Raw genomic sequence first — 19,516 nt, 5'->3', positions numbered from 1 at the left:
TGAACCCGCCAACCCCTTGGCCTCTCTGCGGAAGCCCCCTCACATCCTACCACGGCTGTTAGACCGGTCAGTGCCAGTGGGAGCACCTTCAGAGATCTGGCGTCTATGTTCTTATCGCCGCTTCCGCTTTTACTCCCAGCTGCCCTATTCATCACTCTTCTCTGATTCCAGTTGGAGCCGAGCTTTCTCGGGCGGCCGGTAGTCTTCATTGCCTCCGGTGCGGCACACTGCGGGTAGCCTACCTGGGGGCCGCTCTCTCTCGACTGGCTACGGGCTGGGGAAGCCAGACCCGGCTTCGCTCCCTCCACAGCGGTTCTGCTCTGGGCATGCGCAGCGGCGCGAGGGCCGTCGGGACCGGAAGTACGGGCGGGCGCGGAGCCCGGGTCTGACAGGAGCGGCGCGCGGGGTCGGCTGCCGTAACTGGCAGTGGGAGCGCCGTCCCGGAGCCGCCCGGCCCTGCCATGGGCCTCCTGTCGGACCCGGTGCGCCGGCGCGCCCTCGCCCGTCTCGTGCTGCGCCTCAACGCGCCGCTCTGGTGAGGGCGGGGCCCCGGGGGCAGAGGCCCCTCAGACCGCTCGCGCCCGTCCCCTCCCGCCCACTGGGATCAGTCGGGGCCTCAGGCTTGGGGCTCAGCTCTCCCGTCAGGCGTCCCGGGACTCGGTCCAGGTCCCGCAGATATGCCCTCTCCACTCCCAGTGCAGAGACAGAGGCAGGGCCTCTAACGCTTCAGTGGTCCCTCCGTCTCTCCCCGCAGCGTGCTGAGCTATGTGGCGGGCATCGCTTGGTTCCTGGCGCTGGCTTTCCCGCCGCTGACCCAGCGCACTTACATGTCGGAGAACGCCATGGGCTCCACCATGGTGGAGGAGCAGTTTGCGGCCGGAGACCGTGCCCGGAGCCTTGCCCGGGACTTCACTGCCCACCGCAGGAAGTCGGGGTGAGCGGCCGAGCTATGGTTATCAGAGAAGCAATGTCAGTCAAGGCCAGTGAACTCTGCTCAGAAGCTCTCTTTGTGTCTCCAGGGCTCTGCCAGTGGCCTGGCTGGAGCGGACGATGCGGTCAGTGGGGCTGGAGGTCTACACGCAGAGTTTCTCCCGGAAACTGCCCTTTCCAGATGAGACACACGAGCGCTATGTATTGTGGGGGAGGGGTGTGCCTGCAACCGTGAAGCACCTTGAGGGGGCGGGGGGATGTCCTGGGGCCAGAGCAGTCACTGGCGGGCATTTCTAGGACTAGAAGGGGAGGCTCTCAGCCGCCTCGAGTGCGGTCGTGCTGAGGCTCCCCCCCCAAATACTGCGTACAGATGGTGTCGGGCATCAACGTGTATGGCATCCTCCGGGCACCTCGCGCTGCCAGCACGGAGTCCCTGGTGCTCACCGTGCCCTGTGGCCCTGACTCAACCAACAGCCAGGCTGTCGGGTTGATGCTGGCTCTTGCTGCCCACTTCCGGGGTGAGGCTCAGGGGCTCCTACTGGCAAGAGAGGGTTTGGCCACCCTCTTAGACCCTGCTGACCTGCTTCTGGTCTCTAGGGCAGATTTACTGGGCCAAAGACATCATCTTCCTGGTGACAGAACACGACCTCCTGGGCACTGAGGCTTGGCTTGAAGCCTACCACGACGTCAATGTCACTGGTGGGTGCTCTTGCCTGGCCCTGGCCCCTCCCAGGGCCACTGTCATCACTGGTCACTTGTTGGCAGCTCACTCACCTGCTTCCACAGGTATGCAGTCATCGCCCCTGCAGGGCCGGGCTGGGGCCATCCAGGCAGCTGTGGCCCTGGAGCTGAGCAGCGATGTGGTCACTAGCCTCGATGTGGCTGTGGAGGGGCTCAATGGACAGCTGCCCAACCTGGACCTGCTCAACCTCTTCCAGACCTTCTGCCAGAAAGGGGGGCTGTTGTGCACGCTGCAAGGCAAGGTAGGGCCACCTGCCTGGGTAGCATGGGACCTGTGTGTCGGGCCTATCTGACTTTGTCCCCAAATCTTCTAAGCTGCAACCCCAGGACTGGACCTCAATAGATGGGCCACTTCAGAGTGTACAAACGCTGTTGCTCATGGTTCTGCAGCAGGCCTCCGGCCGCCCCCACGGTGCCCATGGCCTCTTCCTGCGCTACCGCGTGGAGGCCTTGACCCTCCGTGGCATCAATAGCTTCCGTCAGTATAAGTATGATCTGGTGGCAGTAGGCAAGTAAGTGGCTTCTGATCTCCCCTTTGCATGCTTGGGGCAGGGTAGCGAGTGGGTGCCTGGGGGTCTGGCCGTCTATGACCCTGGCCCACACCCGACAGGGCTCTGGAGGGCATGTTCCGCAAGCTCAACCATCTTCTGGAGCGCCTGCACCAGTCCTTCTTCTTCTACCTGCTCCCTGCGCTCTCCCGCTTTGTCTCCATCGGCCTGTACATGCCGGCCGCCGGTTTTTTGCTCCTGGTCCTCGGTCTCAAGATATCCTCTGCCTTCACTGTCTGTTTGTGGCTGGCTTCAGGTCCCCCCACTCTAGGCTGGGGAGAGCTCTCCATCCTTGGGGCGGGGGAGTAGGAGTGAGCCCTGGGTCCCCCACTGGGCAGAGCCCATCACACCTCTCATCAGGGTCCTTGACTTATCCACGCTCTGGAACTGTGGATGCAGCTGCATGAGGCTGGAGTGGGTCCTGAGGAGGCTGGGAAGACCCCTGGGTCCAGTCCCCCCCACCCTCCAACACAGGTGATGGTTCCCCCTCCTGCTATTGGGGTGAGCTTTTAGGGTCCCAGGTGGTAATTACTGCTGCTGCTCAATGTCAGCTGCAGAGTAATGGGGAGGGTCCTTGGGACTCCTTGGTCCTAGGATCCGTCTCCAAGTGCCCGTGTGCCCTGCAGGGTGTGGGGCTGGCCTCGCTTGTGGCACCCTTGCTGGTCTCCCAGGCCATGGGCCTGGCACTCTACGTCCTACCAGTGCTGGGTCAACACGTGGCCACCCAGCACTTCCCCGTGGCTGAGGCCGAGGCTGTAGTGCTGACACTGCTGGCCATCTATGCAGCTGGCCTGGCGCTGCCACACAACACCCACCGGTGAGGAGCTGGGCTGGGTGGTTGTGGGCAGATGCACCCTGGATGTGCAGGCGGCTGCCTCTGAGCCCCTTGCCTTGCAGGGTGGTGAGCACACAGGCCCCAGACAGGGGCTGGATGGCGCTGAAACTGGTGGCCCTCATCTACCTGGCACTACAGCTGGCCTGCATCACCCTCACCAACTTCTCTCTGGGCTTCCTACTGGCCGCCAGCATGGTGCCTGCTGCTGCCGTCACCAAGCCCTCTGGGCCCCGGTACGTGCTGCTCAGCCCCCACTGCAGAGCCTGCACCCCTCCCCAGGGGTTCCACCTCACACATTCCTCCTCCCCACCTGGTGCCTCTGCCCCATCCCCCAGGCCGCTCTACACTGCCCTGCTGGTGCTGACGAGCCCAGCAGCTACACTCCTGGGCAGCTTGTTCCTGTGGCGGGAGCTGCAGGAAGCACCACTCTCCCTGGCCGAGGGCTGGCAGCTCTTCCTGGCCGCACTGGCTCAAGGCGTGCTGGAGCATCACACCTACGGCTCTCTGCTCTTCCCGCTGCTGGCTCTGGGCCTCTACCCCTGCTGGCTGCTCTTCTGGAACGTGCTCTTCTGGAAGTGACGGAGGCAGCTAGGAGTTCCCCACGTTCTCTTCTTCCTAGGAAATAAACAGTTCTGTTTCAGATGTCCTTTGGGCTCCTGGCCCGCTGTCTGCTGTGTGTGTGGGGCCAGAGGCCCTGTCGCGAGAAACTGCCTGCAGGGCCTGGCATCCTGCTCGGCTGCTTCTGGTCCACTTACCGTGTGGCAGGAGTGAGGGCCCCAGTGCCAGCCTTGGGAGGAGAGCCTGGGTAGACACTCAGACCTGACTGCAGCCCCAAGTGGACTCCCAACGTCAGGGGTCTCTGCATCATGGTCCAGTGCTGAGCAGGAGGAAGCACGGCAGGCAGTGCTTGGGGGCCTGATGGGAGCTAAGGTGCCCAGAGACCCCCACAGCGCCATCTCCAGTGCTGGAACTAAGGGGACACAGGAGGCCTCAGGTATGGGGAATGTCGGCCAGAACTTTGATGTGGGCTTGGGGTGCAGCAGGAGGAGTCCCTCTCCCGTCCTCCTGGGAGTGCCCACGAGAGATGGGACAGAGATGGAGCCACTGAGCCCACCCAGAGCAACAGCCCAGGACAGGGGCGACCTGAGTACTGAGGGGCAGGGCACTGACGCGGGGCTGCACAGAGGCCTCAGGCTGGGCCAAGCCTGAGAGGGACTGGGATGTCCAGTGCCTGTTGGGGAGGGGAGGAAAGCAAAGTGGGCCATCTGGTGATGCCAGGGCTGCATGAGGCTGAGAGTCAAGGTGCCCTGCCAGGGCGGCGAGCCCAGCACAGTCCTGTGAGCCTCAGTGCTGAAAGGAGCTCACCAGCTCCGGACACCCTCCCGCAGCACCACATCCTGAAGTGGGGTGATCTGGGACCATCCCAAGGAGGAAGCTCCAGGCCCCAGACCCCTCACCCAGGCCTGCCTCTGTGTTGGGGCTCCTCTTGTGCGAGACTTCCCTCAACACCTACGGGTCCCTGACTCCACCGTGGGAGAGGGCCAGCACCTGGAGGGCTTTACTCTGGGACTTCTCAGCATTGAAGGGTATGGGCACCCTGGGTCCAGATTGTTGGGGATGGGCTGGAGCAAGGGTGCTGGAGACCACTGTGACTGCAGCCTGCCCTTGGCCTGTATGTCTTCTAGTCACTTTCCCTTTTGGAAAAACTCCAGATCCTGAGGCTGGGCAAAACTTGCAGCCCACCCCCCACCCCCGCACCCCCAGAAATGCCTCCAGGCTAGCCTCTCTCGGGACTCTCCCCTGGTCAGTCAGGCACCACCGGTCTGCGGGCTCCCGTCTTACAAGGCAGAAGAGGTCTCGGCTCTGCTGTGGTCTCCCTGTTGACTGCAGACCAGCATCTAATACAAAACCCCTTCCAGGCATTCTACCTGGGCTTCGGCCTTGATCAGCCATTTTAAACTAGACTTCGGCAGTCACTTAAAACACAAATTGTGGAAATATGTTACCTCATGAAACCACTGTTAGCTGTTTGAGCTTAGCTTTGCAGAACTGGATTTTGGCACTGATTTTCATTAACGTCACTTGTGCTGTACATTTTATAAAGAAAGGAAATGTCAGGCTCTCAAGATACGGATGAGATGTACAAAGGCTGAGCATGAGTTCCTACAGGGTTTACTCTGAAGGTGTCCCTCTCCCTCAGTTGCTTCCTGACCTGCATATAGATTTCTCAAGAGGCAGGTCATGTGGTCTGGTATTCCCATCTCTTGAAGAATTTTCCAGAGTTTGCTGGAAGTTCACAGTTCACATACTGTTGAAGCCTGGCTTGGATAATTTTGAGCATTACTTTGCTAGCGTGTGAGATGAGTACAATTGTGCGGTAGTTTGAGCATTCTTTGGCATTGCCTTTCTTTGGGCTTGGAATGAGAACTGACCTTTTCCAGTCCTGTGGCCACTGCTGAATTTTCCAAATATGCTGGCATATTAAATGCAGCACTTTCACAGCATCATTTCTTAGGATTTGAAATAGCTCAAGTGGAATTCCATCACCTCCACTAGCTTTGTTTGTGCTTCCTAAGGCCCATTTGACTTCACATTCCAGAATGTCCAGCTCTAGGTTGGTGATCACAGCATCGTGATTATCTGGGTCATGAAGATCTTTTTTGTACAGTTCTTCTGTGTATTCTTGCCACCTCTTCTTAATATCTTCTGCTTCTGTTAGGTCCCTACTATTTCTGACCTTATTGTGCCCATCCCTAGGGTGAATCCATGCAGACATCAAACAGCTGCTTCTTTCCCATTCTCGGGGATGTGGAGTGAAGCACGTCAGAGATGTAAGCTTCAGCCCACCCTGTGGGTTGGAGGAGACAAGAGGGTGCCTCCCAGGACCTCCAAGACCCTGGGCTGCTAAACTAGGCTTCATTTACAAGAAAGAGAAACAAATCTCTATCATATTTGGGTCATTATTTGGAGTTTTCTGACACTTCAGTCCAGTTCCTACAAGGGGGACTGTTGCTGAGCCACCCAGGAATTCTCAGGCAGTTGCCAGCTGGAAGCGTCTAGAAGTGTGTATGCATCTACAACTGTGCGGATCTGTTGTGTTGATCACCAATCTTAGTAATAAGTACTCGATATTCCTTTGCAGCTTGCCTCTCACACCCCAGAACAGGAGCTCTGTGGGGCAGGGCCTCTGTCTTACTTTCTGCCTCTTTTCCAGCAGAGCCAAGGACTGGAAAGGTAGAATATACACCTGTGTTTGTTGAATGAAAGAAGAAAAGAATCAGAGGGAGCCCTTCTGGAGGTCCAGGTGGAAACTGGGTTCAGGCCCGCCGCCTTCCTCGGGGCTCACGGCTGGGGATACGGGGTGAGGACTGTGAGGTCGAGGGTGCAGGACCCGCCTCAGGACACACAGCAGCTTCCCCACAGCCAGGCCTTCTGCAGACGCTCTGCAGTTGGCTGGCTGTCCCAGGTTAGCTCTGTGCTCTTCTCAGACCCTTTGCCAAGTCACCCCATTCCACCTGGGGCTTCAAGGTGGGGGCTCTGGGCTGACTTAGGGTTCTTTCCAGGTTCCAGCTGCCTTCATGCCCACACTCAAGTCCTGCCTCCTGTCTAGGTCCCTCTTCTGAGGCCACATCGGTCACCTCTGCCTCCTGGATGTGCCACGGTCCCCTTTAAGTCATCTCTTCCCAACCTGAATACCTACTCTGCATGCACCTCCTCCCTGTGCCCTCACCCAATTCTGGACCTGGGGTCCACTTTACCTCTCTTCCAGGGATGCCCCTTGCATCCAGGATAAAATTAACCCTCCTCACCTTGCTCTCCAAGACCTGCACAACCAACTCCTGCCTTCAGAACATTTTTATTGTGCACGAAAGTAACACTGTACACCCACTCCCCTTTCATCCTTACCCTATTTTCTGTCTCTGGGTTTCCAGAAACTGGACTTTGATAAGAATGAATAGGATCCCTTATCTGCAGGGCATCCATTCCAGGACACCCAGTGGATGCTTGAAACTCTGGATAGCACTGAGTCTGACTTTCTGTTCCTGTCTTCCACCCACAAATTTAATGCCTGTTCCATTGTAACCAAGCACTTAAGGTTAGGGTTAACAGGCTTCCATATTTGTGGCTTGTGGGCTCTAAAGCACTGGCTCAGTAATTGTGGTACATGGGCTTAGATGCCCCAAAGCATGTGGGATCTCTCCAGACCAGAGATAGAACTCGTGTTCCTTGCACTGGCAGGTGAATTCTTATCCATTGTACCACTGGGGAAGTCTAATAACAGTAATTTAGAATTCTAAATTTCCCTCTTAGCATCTCTCTTGATGAGAGTTTTGATATGTTGTGTTTTCATTTTCATTCATCTCAAAGTATTTTCTAATTTTTTCTGTGATTTCTTCTTTGGATTTTTTTTTTAAGAGTATGTTATTTAATTTTCACATAATTGTGAATTTCCCTACTCTCCTTCTGTTATTGATTTTTAATTTCATTCTGTTGTGGTCAGAGAACATACTTTATACTTTTACTACTCTTAAATTTATTGAAAATATTGATCTATCCTAAAGAACATTCCATGTGCACTTGGGAAGAATATGTACTCTCCTGTTGGGTGGGGTGTTACACAGATGTCTTTAGGTCTGGTTGGCTTGCTGTGTTGCTCAAGTCTTTCTTTTCTTTGCTGATGGTCTGTCTATTTGTTCTATCCATTACTGGGAGTGGGGTACTGATGTCTCCCAACTGTTATGTTAAATGTTATTTTTCTCCCTTCAATTCTGTACAGTTTTGCTTCGTGTATTTTGGGGCTCTGCTAGTCTAATATATCTTTATAACTGTCATCTTGATGAACTGATTTTTTTTTTCCATTATAAAATGTCCTTCTTTAACGCTAGTATCAACATCTGTCTTTAAGTTTATATTGTTTGATATGAGTATAGCCCCTCTAACTCTTTTGGTTACTTTTGGTTACTGTTGGTGTGGTATATATTTTTCCAAATTTTTACTATTTGTGTCTTTGAATATAAAATGTGTTTCTTATAGGTATTGTATAGTTGGATCATGACTTTAAAAAAATCCATTATTCTAAGCTCTGCCCTTTAATTGGTGACTTTAATCTATTTACATTTAATGTAATTAATGATATAGTACAATTGTATCTGCTGTCTTGATATTTGGGCTTCCCTCATAGCTCAGTCGGTAAAGAATCTGCCTGCATTGCAGGAGACCTGGGTTCGATTTCTGGTTGGGAAGATCCCCTGGAGAAGGAAATGGCAACCCACTCCAGTATTCTTGCCTGGAGAATCCCATGGACAGAGGAGCCTGGCGGGCTGCAGTCCCTGGTGTTGCAAGAGTCAGACATGACTTAGTGACTAAACCACCACAGCCCACCAGGCTTCTCCGTCCATGGGATTTGCCAGGCAAGAGTACTGGAGTGGGGTGCCATTGCCTTCTCCGCAGGAGTTTTTAAATCAGATAGAAAAAAAGTTACGAAAAGCATTTGTACTTGTCTATGTAGTTGCCTGTGCTGGTGCTTTTATTTGCTCATGTGGATTTGAGTTATTGTCCAGTGTTCTTTCATTTCAGCCTAAGGACTCCATTTGGTATTTCTTGGAGGGCAGGGTGTTTGTGAGAAACTCTCAGTTTATCTGGAAACGTCTTAATTGCCTCCCCCCTTTTTTTTTTTTTTTTTGAGAGATGGTTTTGCCAGATATAGAATTCTTGGTTGGCAGATTTACCTGGTTTATTCTTTCAGCATTTGAACCAAGCCATACCACTACCTTCTGGCCTCCATGGTTTCTGGTATGAGATTTTCTGTTAATTTTATTGAGGACTACTGATATGTGATGAGTCACTTCTCTCTTGCTGTTTTCTTTTGAGGTTTTTTTTTTTCTTTCTTTTTAAAAATGTATGATGTGTACAGGTGAACTTCATCCTACTTGGGGTTCTTTAACTTCCTGTATGTGTAGAATACATACATGTTTGTTTGTTTGTTTCAGTCAAATTTGGAAAGTTTTCAGTCACAATTTCTTTAAATATTGTTTTTGTCCCTCACTTTCTTTCTCCTTTGCTCCTGAGAATTTTGTATAGATTGGTATGCTTAGTGATGTCCCACAGGTCACTGAGGCTATGTTAATTTTTACCCCTGTTTTTTTGTCTGTTTTACAGATCAGACGATCTCAATTGACATAACTTCAAGTTTGCTAATTCTTTCATCTACTTACTCAAACCTGCAGTAGAGCCCTTCTGTAAAATGTTTCATTTCCATTGTTGTACATTTCAACTCCATAATTTCTATTTGGATTCTCTTTGTAATTTCTTTTTATTGACATTCTCTATTTCATGAGACATTATTATACTTTCCTCTAGTTTTTTAGATATTATGGCTCATTGAACATACTTTTTAATTCAATTTTTTATTAAAATTTTTTTACTTTTAGTGGAGTATAGTTTATTTACAATGTTGTGTGTTAGTTTCTGCTAGACAGCAAAGTGAAACAGTTACACATACACATACATCCTCTCTTTTAGATTCTTTTCCCATGTGACTCATTACAGAGTACTGAGTAGAGCTACCTGCGCTATACAGAAAGTCCTCGTTAGTTATCTCTTTTATATGTAGTAGTGTGTATATATCATATTTAGCACCCCTTTCTTTAAATATTTTTAGCTAAATTTCCCCAGGAGTAGTTCCTATTGATTGGTTCTTTTTATTCCCATTTATAGGCCAGACCCTCTCCTTTCTTTAGATGTCACATAATTTTTTTGTTGAAAACTAGGCATTTTAAATGATGTGTTGTTGTGGTTGTTCAGTCACTCAGTCACATCCAACTCTTTGAGATCCCATGGACTGCAGCATGCCAGGCTTCCCTGTCTTTCACTATCTCCTGGAGTTTGCTCAAACTCATATCCACTGAGTTGGTGATGCCATACAACCATCTCATCCTATGTCGCCCCCTTCTCCTCCTGCCCTCAATCTTTCCCAGCATCAGGGTCTTTTCCAATGAGTTGGCTGTTTGCATCAGATGGCCAGAGTACTGGGGCTTCAGCTTCAGCATCAGTCCTTCCAGTGAAATATTCAGGGTTGATTTCCTTTAGGACCGACTGGATTTAATGATACAAAGTGGAAATTCTGGACATTAGATTCCAAGTTTTGTTACTGTTGCTGCTGTGGTAGTTGCATTTGTATAGTGACATTTCTCAACTAATTCTATCAAGTAAGTCTACTATTTGTCATAGGTAGCCAGTGAAGTCTCTACCTGGTTAGCTCAGTGGTCAGATAAATGACTGGACAGAAATTTCCTTAAGTGTCTGGGACCAATAATTGTTCAGTTGCTCAGTCATGTCTGACTCTTTTTGACCCCATGGACTGCAGCATACCAGGCTTCCCTGTCCTTCAGTCTCTTAGAGTTTGCTCAAACTCATGTCCATTGAATTCGTGATGCCATCCAACCACTTTATCCTCTGTTGTCCCCTTCTGCTCCTGCCTTCAAATCTTTCGAAGCATCAGGGTCTTTGCCAATTAGTTGACTGTTCGCATCAGGCGGCCAAAGTACTGGTGCTTCAGCTTCAGCATCAGTCTTTCCAATGAATATTCAGGACTGATTTCCTTTAGGATTGATTGGTTCAATCTCCCTGCTGTCCAAAGGACTCTCAAGAGTCTTCTCCAGTACCACAGTTCGAAAGCATTGATACTTCAGAGCTCAGCCTTCTTTATGGTTCCACTCTCACATCCATACATGACTACTGGAAAAACCATAGTTTTACTAGAGAGAACTTTGCTGGCCAACTGGTATCTCTGCTTTTCAATACACTGTCCAGGTTTGTCATAGCTTTTCTTCCAAGGAGCAAGTGTCTTTTAATTTCATAACCAATAAATCTCCATCTTTTCTAAGTGGCTCTGGGTGCATGTGGGACATGCTTCAGAATTCAGCCAGGCAGTTTACAACTCTGCTTTAGGCTTCAACTGTGCACAGAACCTCAAGGTTAGCCAGAAGTGAGCACTTAGGGCTTTTTCTGGTCTTTCATGAGTATATACACTGTCCTACTTATGTTTGGGATTTTCTATATTCTGGAAATACGTGCTGTGCTGTACTTAGTCGCTCAGTTGTGTCCAATTCTTTGCGACCCCCATAGAATGTAGAGCCCACCAGTATCCTCTGTCCATGGGGATTCTCCAGGCAAGAATACCGGAGTGGGTTGCCATGCCCTCCTCCAGGGGATTTTCTCAACCCAGGGATGAAACCCAGGTCTCTTGCATTGCAGGTAGATTCTTCACCGTCTGAGCACCCTGTGGACATTGTATTCCCTTTTCTTCCTTTCAAGCTTTTTGGTTAGTCTATTACTTGAGCCAGTTGTTCTCCATTGCTTCGGGGAAATTACAACTTTGAAATTACACTTGCCAGAATTGCCTTCAACAGTCTTCGGGGTTAGGCTAACAGCCCTGGACAAGCTGATTAGGCTTGGCAAGTGAGGTTTACAGGGGGCTATCAGACTGGTTAAATAATGGCAATTCTTTGCAATGAAGGTGTTCTTCCACCGCTCCAAGTCGGGAAATATTGTTGGACGAAAGCATGCAATAAAGCGGTGGATTCCAGGTTAGGGACGTCTAGGCGTAGGCGCGCAGCACAGCTGAGCCTGGAGAGACCAGCTGCGGGACTAGGGTAACCAGGTAGTTGGGCGTTGTCACGGCAACAGAGAGACGCAAAACCAACTTGCACAACCGCAGGTTTCCAAGACGACTGGAGTAGCACCCCGACGCGGTGCGCGGCCCTGAAGGACAGAGCCCGCCCCCGCCCCGCCCCCTCACACGCCTCCCGGCTATCGCGAGGTTTAATATCCTCTGCCGTCGCAGAGGCCGACGGGAGCGGTGGCCGCGCTGAAGAGGGCCAAGATGGCGGCGGCGGCGGCTACGCTTCGCGGGGCGATGGTGGGCCCGCGGGGCGCGGGGCTGCCGGGAGCGCGGGCCCGAGGTCTGCTGTGTGGCGCGCGGCCCGGGCAGCTCCCACTACGGACACCCCAGGTGAGCTCTGGCCCTGAAACTGGCCGCCGCGCGGCCCCGCATCCCGCTGAAGGTCACCGCGGGGAGGCTCCCGGCGCGGGCTTGGCAGCGCGGGAGCGGCCTCTGCACCCGGGCCCCCGCCTCGGCCGGACCCCCGCCGCCTGCTGACCTTGGGCGCCTGGGAGCAGGGCTGGCCTCTACTCCTCCGAGCATCACAAGGGCCTGGTGCCGAGCGTGGGGGGCGGCGGGGCGGGATCGCCGCCGGCTCGGGACCGGGGGCTTCCCCGGGGGTCGCGCCGAGGCTCGCTCCGGCCCCGGCCTCCCAGAATGGGCCCGCGTCCTGAACTGACCCCAGCCTGACCTCGGCAGCTGCTTGTGACCTTGGCCTGTCCCCGCACCCTTGCTCACTTCGGCCTGATTCCCGGCCCAGGATCCAAGAGCACGCCTCACATCTCCTCCTCGGGGACGGAGCGGGTCGAGGGGTCCGCGGCGGGGAGGGCAGCGGCGCGCGAGGTGGCCGGTGTTGGGTGCATGAGAGTCAGATCCCCAGGTAGGGCTGGGTGGTGTTCTGAAAGGCGCTGAGCGGGACTCTTGCAGGCAGTGTCCTTGTCGTCGAAGTCTGGCCTGTCCCGGGGCCGGAAAGTGATTCTGTCAGCGCTGGGCATGCTGGCGGCAGGGGGTGCAGGGCTGGCAGTGGCTCTGCATTCTGCCGTGAGTGCTAGTGACCTGGAGCTGCACCCTCCCAGCTATCCGTGGTCCCACCGTGGCCTCCTCTCCTCCCTGGACCACACCAGGTGTGTGGCTGGCTGGGGGAGTTTATGGGTGGACCGGGTGGGGTGGAATCCTTGGCGCCCCTAACCCTGTCTCTCTCTCCAGCATCCGGAGGGGTTTCCAGGTGTACAAGCAGGTGTGCTCTTCCTGCCACAGCATGGACTACGTGGCCTACCGCCACCTGGTGGGCGTATGCTACACAGAGGATGAGGCCAAGGCGCTGGCTGAGGAGGTGGGCACCAGGCATGCAGAGGACCCAAGGATTGGGGCTCCTCCTGTGCTGGACAGCAGGTTTGTGATGGGGCTCTCCGTGGCAGGTGGAGGTTCAGGACGGCCCCAATGAAGATGGGGAGATGTTCATGCGCCCAGGGAAGCTGTCTGACTACTTCCCCAAACCGTACCCCAGCCCTGAGGCTGCGCGGGCAGCCAACAATGGAGCACTGCCCCCTGACCTCAGCTACATCGTGCGAGCTAGGTAAGGGGCTGCCTGCAGGATGGTGTGGGGAGTGGGGAAGGCCCATGTCATGGCAGAGGCTGAGGATACCCCGATCTGGTCCCAGGCACGGTGGTGAGGACTACGTCTTTTCCTTGCTCACCGGCTACTGTGAGCCGCCCACTGGGGTGTCGCTGCGAGAAGGCCTCTACTTTAACCCTTATTTTCCTGGCCAGGCCATTGGCATGGCTCCTCCAATCTACAACGAGGTCTTGGAGTTCGATGATGGTGAGAGGCCCCCACCCTGGGGATGGGCAAGTTGGGTCCTGTTTTCTTGCCCCAAGAGGTCTTGCACCTTCCTTGGTTTGGAGCACTATGTATATGTAAGAAGCATGGGTCATATTCATGCCATCCATGTACTGAGGGTGGGGGCTGGGTTCCATCCCTTTTGAAGCTTTGGGCAGGGACCCCCACAGACAGCCCTTAGACCACTTGTCCTTGACTCAGGCACCCCAGCTACCATGTCCCAGGTAGCCAAGGATGTGTGCACCTTCCTGCGCTGGGCAGCTGAACCAGAGCACGACCACCGCAAACGCATGGGGCTCAAGGTGAAGGGACTGGGCTGAGGGGCACGGTGGGCCTGGGGACAGGCTGGGAGCTGAGCAGGGGTTCTTTCTGCCTCCCTCCTCTGAGCCTGCCTCATCCCCAGATGCTGATGATGATGGGCTTGCTTCTGCCCCTGGTCTACGCCATGAAGCGGCATAAGTGGTCAGTCCTCAAGAGCCGAAAGCTGGCCTATCGGCCGCCCAAGTGACCCTACCCAGTGTCTGTTTGCTGTCCTGAGCTTCAGGGTCCTCAAGCCCGGGAGCCACACTGGGCCTGTTGAGGTCTCAGGTGGCCCTCCTGGCCAAGCCCCTCTTCCTCTGGGACAAGAGGGGGAAGGGCAGGAGCTGGGGCTTCAGTTCCAGATCATTCAGCGCCCACGGTGGAAATAAATTAAGTTTCTCAACACACTGACCTGAACTATCATGTGATAGGAGTATAGTTTTGCACGGGACTCTGGGCTTCTCAGGTGGTGGTAGTGGTAAAGGACCCACCAGATAAGGGTTCAGTCCCTGAGTCGGGGAGATCCCCTGGAGGAGGGCATGGCAACCCACTCTAGTGTTCTTGCCTGGAGAATCCCATGGACAGAGGACCCTGGTGGGCTACAGTCTATGGGGCCAGAAGAATCAGACACAACTGAAGCAACTTAGCATGCGCGTGCACAGACACACACACGATGGGACTGGGACCCTTGCCCTGAGAGCTCCCGGGGGTGTCCAGTGTAGTGTGGTCAGGATTGCCCTGCACGGACTGTTGGCTGAGTCCAGTCAGCACTGAATATAGGGCAGGAAACAGAGAACTGGAAAATAGCAACATTAATTAGAGTGGCCAGTATTTGGTCACAGGTGAAGAGGGGGGCCCTGAGCCCTGCTGCAGTAACTGAAGTCAAGTGAAACCACTTGACTTTCATCCTGAGAGCAGCAGGGAGCCCTGGTGCGTATCAACCAGTGAGAGGCTGCAGGATTGATCCTAGGACTGGGGGCGGCTGGGAGAGGCTCTCAGCCCTGCTAAGGAAGCAGAGAGGCAGGCAGAGGCCAGTGGAAGGAGCTCCTGGTCTCTTGGCTGGGCAGCTGGAGGTGCTTGCTGTAAACTTGAGAATGGTCCCCATCTCTGAGGGGATAGCCCCTCCTGGCAGTCCACAGGGTGGCTGGGAGTGGCCAGGTTTACACAGCCATGGACCTGTCAGTGGGTGGAGGGCCAGGGCGGTGCTTCTTGGCAGTGGCCTGTGGCCCTGGCCCAGGGCTCTTTGCTTCAGAACTTTTCTTGTCCCCAAGCAGGGAGTGTGAGGGGCAGCAGGGTGGGAGCAGCCTAGAGGAGAGGCAGCTGGGGTGGGGAGGGTGAGCGCCGAGAAGAGGGCAGGGTGTGTGTCTGAAGGGCCAGCCCAGGGGTCAGCAGATGGGGGGCGCCCTACCCACCCTTGGCACCTGGGGAATGGGTGCCAGGCCCCGACGCCTTGGGACTGGGACCTGCATTCCAAGTGTGCTCTTCAGTAGCCTCCTGGGCTCCACTGGGAAGGGCCCACCCACCCAAGACTGCCAGGGTTCCTCTCAGAGGGCTGTCTGCCTTCCATCCTCCCAGGCTGCAGGAAGGCACAGTGAAAGGGCACGTGGCTGGCTCAGAAGTGTCTTTAATGACTCCAGCGAGCAATCAGCAGAGGTTCCCTGAGAGGTTCAGGAGGGGGTCCAAGGACCTTGGGCCTGGAAGGGAAGGGCCATCCTCTCTCCGGGTGACCTGGAAGGAGGGGAAGATGGGTCATTCTGCTTGTTCTGTCCCGTCCCCTCCCCACCTCTGCTCCTAGTACCTTTGGGAGCTGCTGGGTGGAGGCTGTGGGAAGGGGGTCCCAAGCACAGGGCCTCTGGGTGCTGCACATCTCACAGCCGGGGCGGCCTGGGGCGTTGATGAAGGTGCACGATGGGCAGGGCCAGCCGGGCTAGGGAGGTGAGCACACAGTTGCTGCTCACCCGCTTTCAATGCCCACAGTGCTAAGGCCACCCAGCCCAGTCCCTGCTCACCTGAAGGGGGCTGAGTAGGCTGGAGCTGGCTGGCTGAGGGGTTGGGGGCAGCCCCAATGACTGTGGGAACAGGCGGCCTAGTTCCCCATCCACCTTCTGGGGACGCTGAGGACTGCGTCCTGCGACAGAGGGAGTGAGACTTGCGACCGTGGCGGGCTGTACTCCACCTTCCTCATCCCGCCCCAATCAAGGACTGACCTGGGGCTTCTCGGGGAGCTGAGAGCAGGTAGAGGAAAGCAGGGTCTCCATCCCGCCGGACCCCATAGAAAGCGAGGCTGTGTTCAGGGACACACAGGCACCTCCCGATGACCCAGCGCTGCACAGCTGGTGGGAAGCCGAACTCTGAGAACACCTGGGGCCAGAGTGTCAAGAGTGTCACCCAGGGCGCCTCCCGCCACCCCCCACCCGGGTTCCCCAGACCACATGCTTGCCTGCTCCTGGAGGGCCCTGATGGTGCAGTGGGGGTGAACCTGCAGTGAGACATGGGCAGAGGACGCAGCGTCTTCAACTGTGACCTGGAGCCTGGACCAGAATGGAGGTCACAGGTTAAGGATGGGGGACCTGAGAGGCCTGAGGGTCCAGGTGAGAAAGAGGTCCCAGGCCTTACCTGATGGGGCCAGGAGGAAAGTAGGCCTCCTGGAGCTGGACCCTGAGGGCCACATGACGCTGTGCCAGGATGGCTGCTGCTTGGGCTGCTCCCTTCTCATCCCCACCCTCTACGGCCTGGGTCAGGCGCCCTGCCAGCTCTTCTGCAGGGGAAGAGAGAGCCATCACAATCCCACACTGGCTGCTTCCCCCAGCCCCTCCGGCCGCCTGCCTTTACCTTTCTCCATCAAGTCTCCAGGGCTCCAAGGAAGATCCACCTTGGGTTGGGGGGCCTTGGGTGTGGGCACTTCAAGGGGACTGGGCGGGGAGACAGGGCACGTTTCTGGGCCTAGGGCTGGGGGCAAGCTGTCACTGCCTAGGAGGAAAGATATGGGCTGGGCTGGTGGTCTCTTTGAGATCTGGCCCCCCACGGAGTACACACCCAGGCCTGTTCTCTCACCTCAGGCTTCCAGTACCTTTGTCTCCTCCCTCCTCATTTCAGCCCATGCCGGGGCTCTGCCTTGGCCACATTTCAAGCCAGACCTTGGCCCAGTCTTGGCCCTTGCACACCCCAGAGGTCCCTGCTGACTCCACTCAGAGTTGCACTTGGCTCTTTCTTGGGCTCTGGAGTCCTGGCCTCCTTTGCTGCCCAGTCCCACCTGCAGCCCTCCCCCACAGGGGCTGGGCCACCTCTCTTGGCCTGTACAAGCCCTCTCGGCCAGCCAGGAAGCTCCCTGGGCCTCACAGCAGAACCAGTGGAAGTCTCCAGGAGTCCTGCAGTCAAGGTAGCCTCCTTCCAGGGAACTCTGACGTTTCTCCTGGCTCTGCCATCAGCACAGAGCACTCTGGGCTGATCCCATTCCAAACAACCCCTCTCCAGCTGCTGCTTGCCCTGAGCGTGCCACCAGCTCCCCTTCTTACCTCCCACTTGACGCCCTGCCCATGTGGGGCAGATGCAGCTCCTTTGCCTCAATATTCTGAGCCATCTGCCCACTCAGATAAGCAGGGCTCCCGAGCACCCAGCACCAGGCCTGCCTGGAATCTCTAAGGCCTTGAAGGAGTGCTTGCTACAGGTGCAGAATACACATGTAGTGAACCAACCAACCAATGTATGCATGAAAGAAAAGTGCCTTTCTCCCTCCGCAGATGCTGCTGTCTGGACCTCTCTTCCATCTCACTGTGTGCTTTTTGCTCACCAGCTCACCTGTAGCATCTGTGAACTCCTTCCCTGATGCACTGGCTGCCTGCCGGACCCTCTCCTTGCTTCTGTCTTCTAGTGACCTTGGTTGACCTTTTCTACCCCCAACTTTTCCTCTTCAGAACCCAAGCTCCTCCTACCTCCTTTCCCTTCCCCATGTTTTAAGAACCTGACAACTTCTATGCCCTCCCAAACAGGCCCTCTGCAGTGTCTGTTCCTTCCAGCTTCTCAACCATTAACTTTTCCATTCAAACCTCCAGGAAATCCAGCCAATTACTCTCCTAAGCATCTCTGGAAACATCCTTCCTCCCTCCAGCCCTGTCTGCATCACCCACACGAATACAAGGGTCCACCAGTCTTCAGAAACTTGAATCTGAGCCAGTCACTCTCCCACTATCTTCCACGCTTCTGATTGTCTGTCTTCTCACCCCGGTCCTGAGGGTCTGCATACGCTGCCCCTCCACACCTGTCTGGCACTGCCTTCAGTCTCTGTTCCTTTTCTCTACTTCCTCACTCCTGAGAGTGCTCCCTGAACCCCAGCAGTGGACAAGAGGGGCTCAGCTTTCCCCATTACTACCCCCATCCAAGCTTGGGGGGTTGGGGCTACTCCTGCCCTCTTGCAGAACAAACACTGGCCCTGGCCTGGTGAATCTTCACTCCAGGGCACTGACCACTCTGTCCTTCCACGGTAGCATCTCGGACTAGGGCTGCCCACCGCTGAGCTTCCTGAGGGTTGGCGAAGTGCAGACTGAGAGTCCCAGGCCCTCCCGGTGGAGGCTGCAGCTCATGCTGGCAGGGGCCTCGGACTGCGTAGGAGACTGACTCCAAGGGCCACTCCAAACTGACCTGAGGAGAGGGAGAGTCCAGGCTCAGTGCCTCCCCCAGCACATACCGCATGATAATCAAAGGAATACAAGGTAACGTTTGTCGACTACTTACAACGTCCTAAGCCTTTTTACTTGTGTTATTTTATGAAACCCTCACAGTAATCCTACAAAGGGAAGTACCAGCATTATCCCCATTTTACAGACAAGGAAACAGAAGCAAGGAAAAGATAATGGTACGTGGCTAGCAAACGGAAGAGCCTGGCTTCAGGTTCAGCGACCAGGCCCAGAGGCCAGGCCGCACGCCCCCGCCGGCTCCACTCACCGCCCCGGGGCCCGCGCCCAGCATCTCCAGCCGGAAGCGCCCTGGTCGCTCGGGGTCCGCACTCAGCTGCAGCCTCCGCAGCTGGGCCTCCACGTCCAGGCCGGCGCCCAGAGGCCTCACCGCGGCATGCACGGCCAGGAGCACCGCGGCAGAGCCGGGGTCCGAGCCAGCGGCTGTGCCGCCCGCCGGCGGCGCCATCTCCGGTCCGCTCCCCGCACTGCCCCCCGGAGCCCGCTTCCGTGGTCTTGGGTCGTTGAACGCCTACACCGGCCGGAAACTGTAACCACGAGCCTGGGGTTCCGGGCGCTGCCCGAGCGTCGGAGCCGTCTGCTGCTCCCGCTTCGCCCACGATGGCGCTTGGCCCGAAGGTCTCCCAACAAAAGCGGGTGAGGCTAGGCTTTGAGGCCTGTACTCCAGGCAGAGCGTCAGAGACGCCAGCACCGGCCACGAATGGAAGGCCCTAGAGGCTCGGGTTGGGGCTGAGCTCGGCGGTCCTTCTGAACTCAGTTATCTGGCTCCCAAGCCGAACGCTACTCGAGAGCCTCTTCTGGGCCGCAGCCCACCTCCCGACGCTCCCGCGCCTGCCGCGTCCCACCCACACCTCGCTAGTACACTAGGCCCTCCGGGGAACTGGGAAGCCACTGGGGCGGGGCCTTGAGGGCCGCGGCCAATGAGCGCTAGGGTGGGAGGCGGTTCGCACGGCCGAGAAGATGACGGAC

At 55.6% G+C, this 19,516-nt stretch overlaps 3 protein-coding genes across 3 annotated transcripts; 2 read left to right on the top strand and 1 right to left on the bottom strand.

The window, feature by feature from the left end:
• The first annotated feature begins 389 nt into the window (after positions 1-389).
• Positions 390-3,680, top strand: GPAA1 (glycosylphosphatidylinositol anchor attachment 1). Its single transcript, XM_068983666.1, has 12 exons — positions 390-535; positions 755-934; positions 1,020-1,131; positions 1,301-1,448; positions 1,528-1,629; positions 1,717-1,913; positions 1,987-2,183; positions 2,282-2,435; positions 2,598-2,693; positions 2,846-3,036; positions 3,117-3,287; positions 3,390-3,680. Exons 1-12 carry the CDS (start codon positions 462-464, stop codon positions 3,631-3,633), a joined length of 1,866 nt encoding a protein of 621 aa, XP_068839767.1. The 5' UTR covers positions 390-461; the 3' UTR covers positions 3,634-3,680.
• An 8,258-nt stretch (positions 3,681-11,938) lies between these two features.
• CYC1 (cytochrome c1) lies at positions 11,939-14,254 on the top strand. The gene is made up of 7 exons (XM_068983923.1): positions 11,939-12,067; positions 12,644-12,840; positions 12,923-13,049; positions 13,135-13,292; positions 13,378-13,538; positions 13,758-13,858; positions 13,960-14,254. Exons 1-7 carry the CDS (start codon positions 11,939-11,941, stop codon positions 14,062-14,064), a joined length of 978 nt encoding a protein of 325 aa, XP_068840024.1. The 3' UTR covers positions 14,065-14,254.
• A 1,220-nt stretch (positions 14,255-15,474) lies between these two features.
• On the bottom strand, positions 15,475-19,379 carry SHARPIN (SHANK associated RH domain interactor). The gene is made up of 9 exons (XM_068983766.1): positions 18,798-19,379; positions 18,320-18,494; positions 16,689-16,826; positions 16,473-16,614; positions 16,297-16,387; positions 16,064-16,217; positions 15,866-15,984; positions 15,655-15,783; positions 15,475-15,584 (listed from the first exon to the last, which is right to left on the bottom strand). Exons 1-9 carry the CDS (start codon positions 18,993-18,995, stop codon positions 15,501-15,503), a joined length of 1,230 nt encoding a protein of 409 aa, XP_068839867.1. The 5' UTR covers positions 18,996-19,379; the 3' UTR covers positions 15,475-15,500.
• Positions 19,380-19,516: the final 137 nt, after the last annotated feature.

Source organism: Capricornis sumatraensis, chromosome 11, assembly GCF_032405125.1.
Source record: "Capricornis sumatraensis isolate serow.1 chromosome 11, serow.2, whole genome shotgun sequence".
Taxonomy (NCBI): domain Eukaryota; kingdom Metazoa; phylum Chordata; class Mammalia; order Artiodactyla; family Bovidae; genus Capricornis; species Capricornis sumatraensis.
The sequence above is the reverse complement of the archived record's forward strand: the minus strand, read 5'-3'. Positions and strand labels throughout refer to the sequence as shown.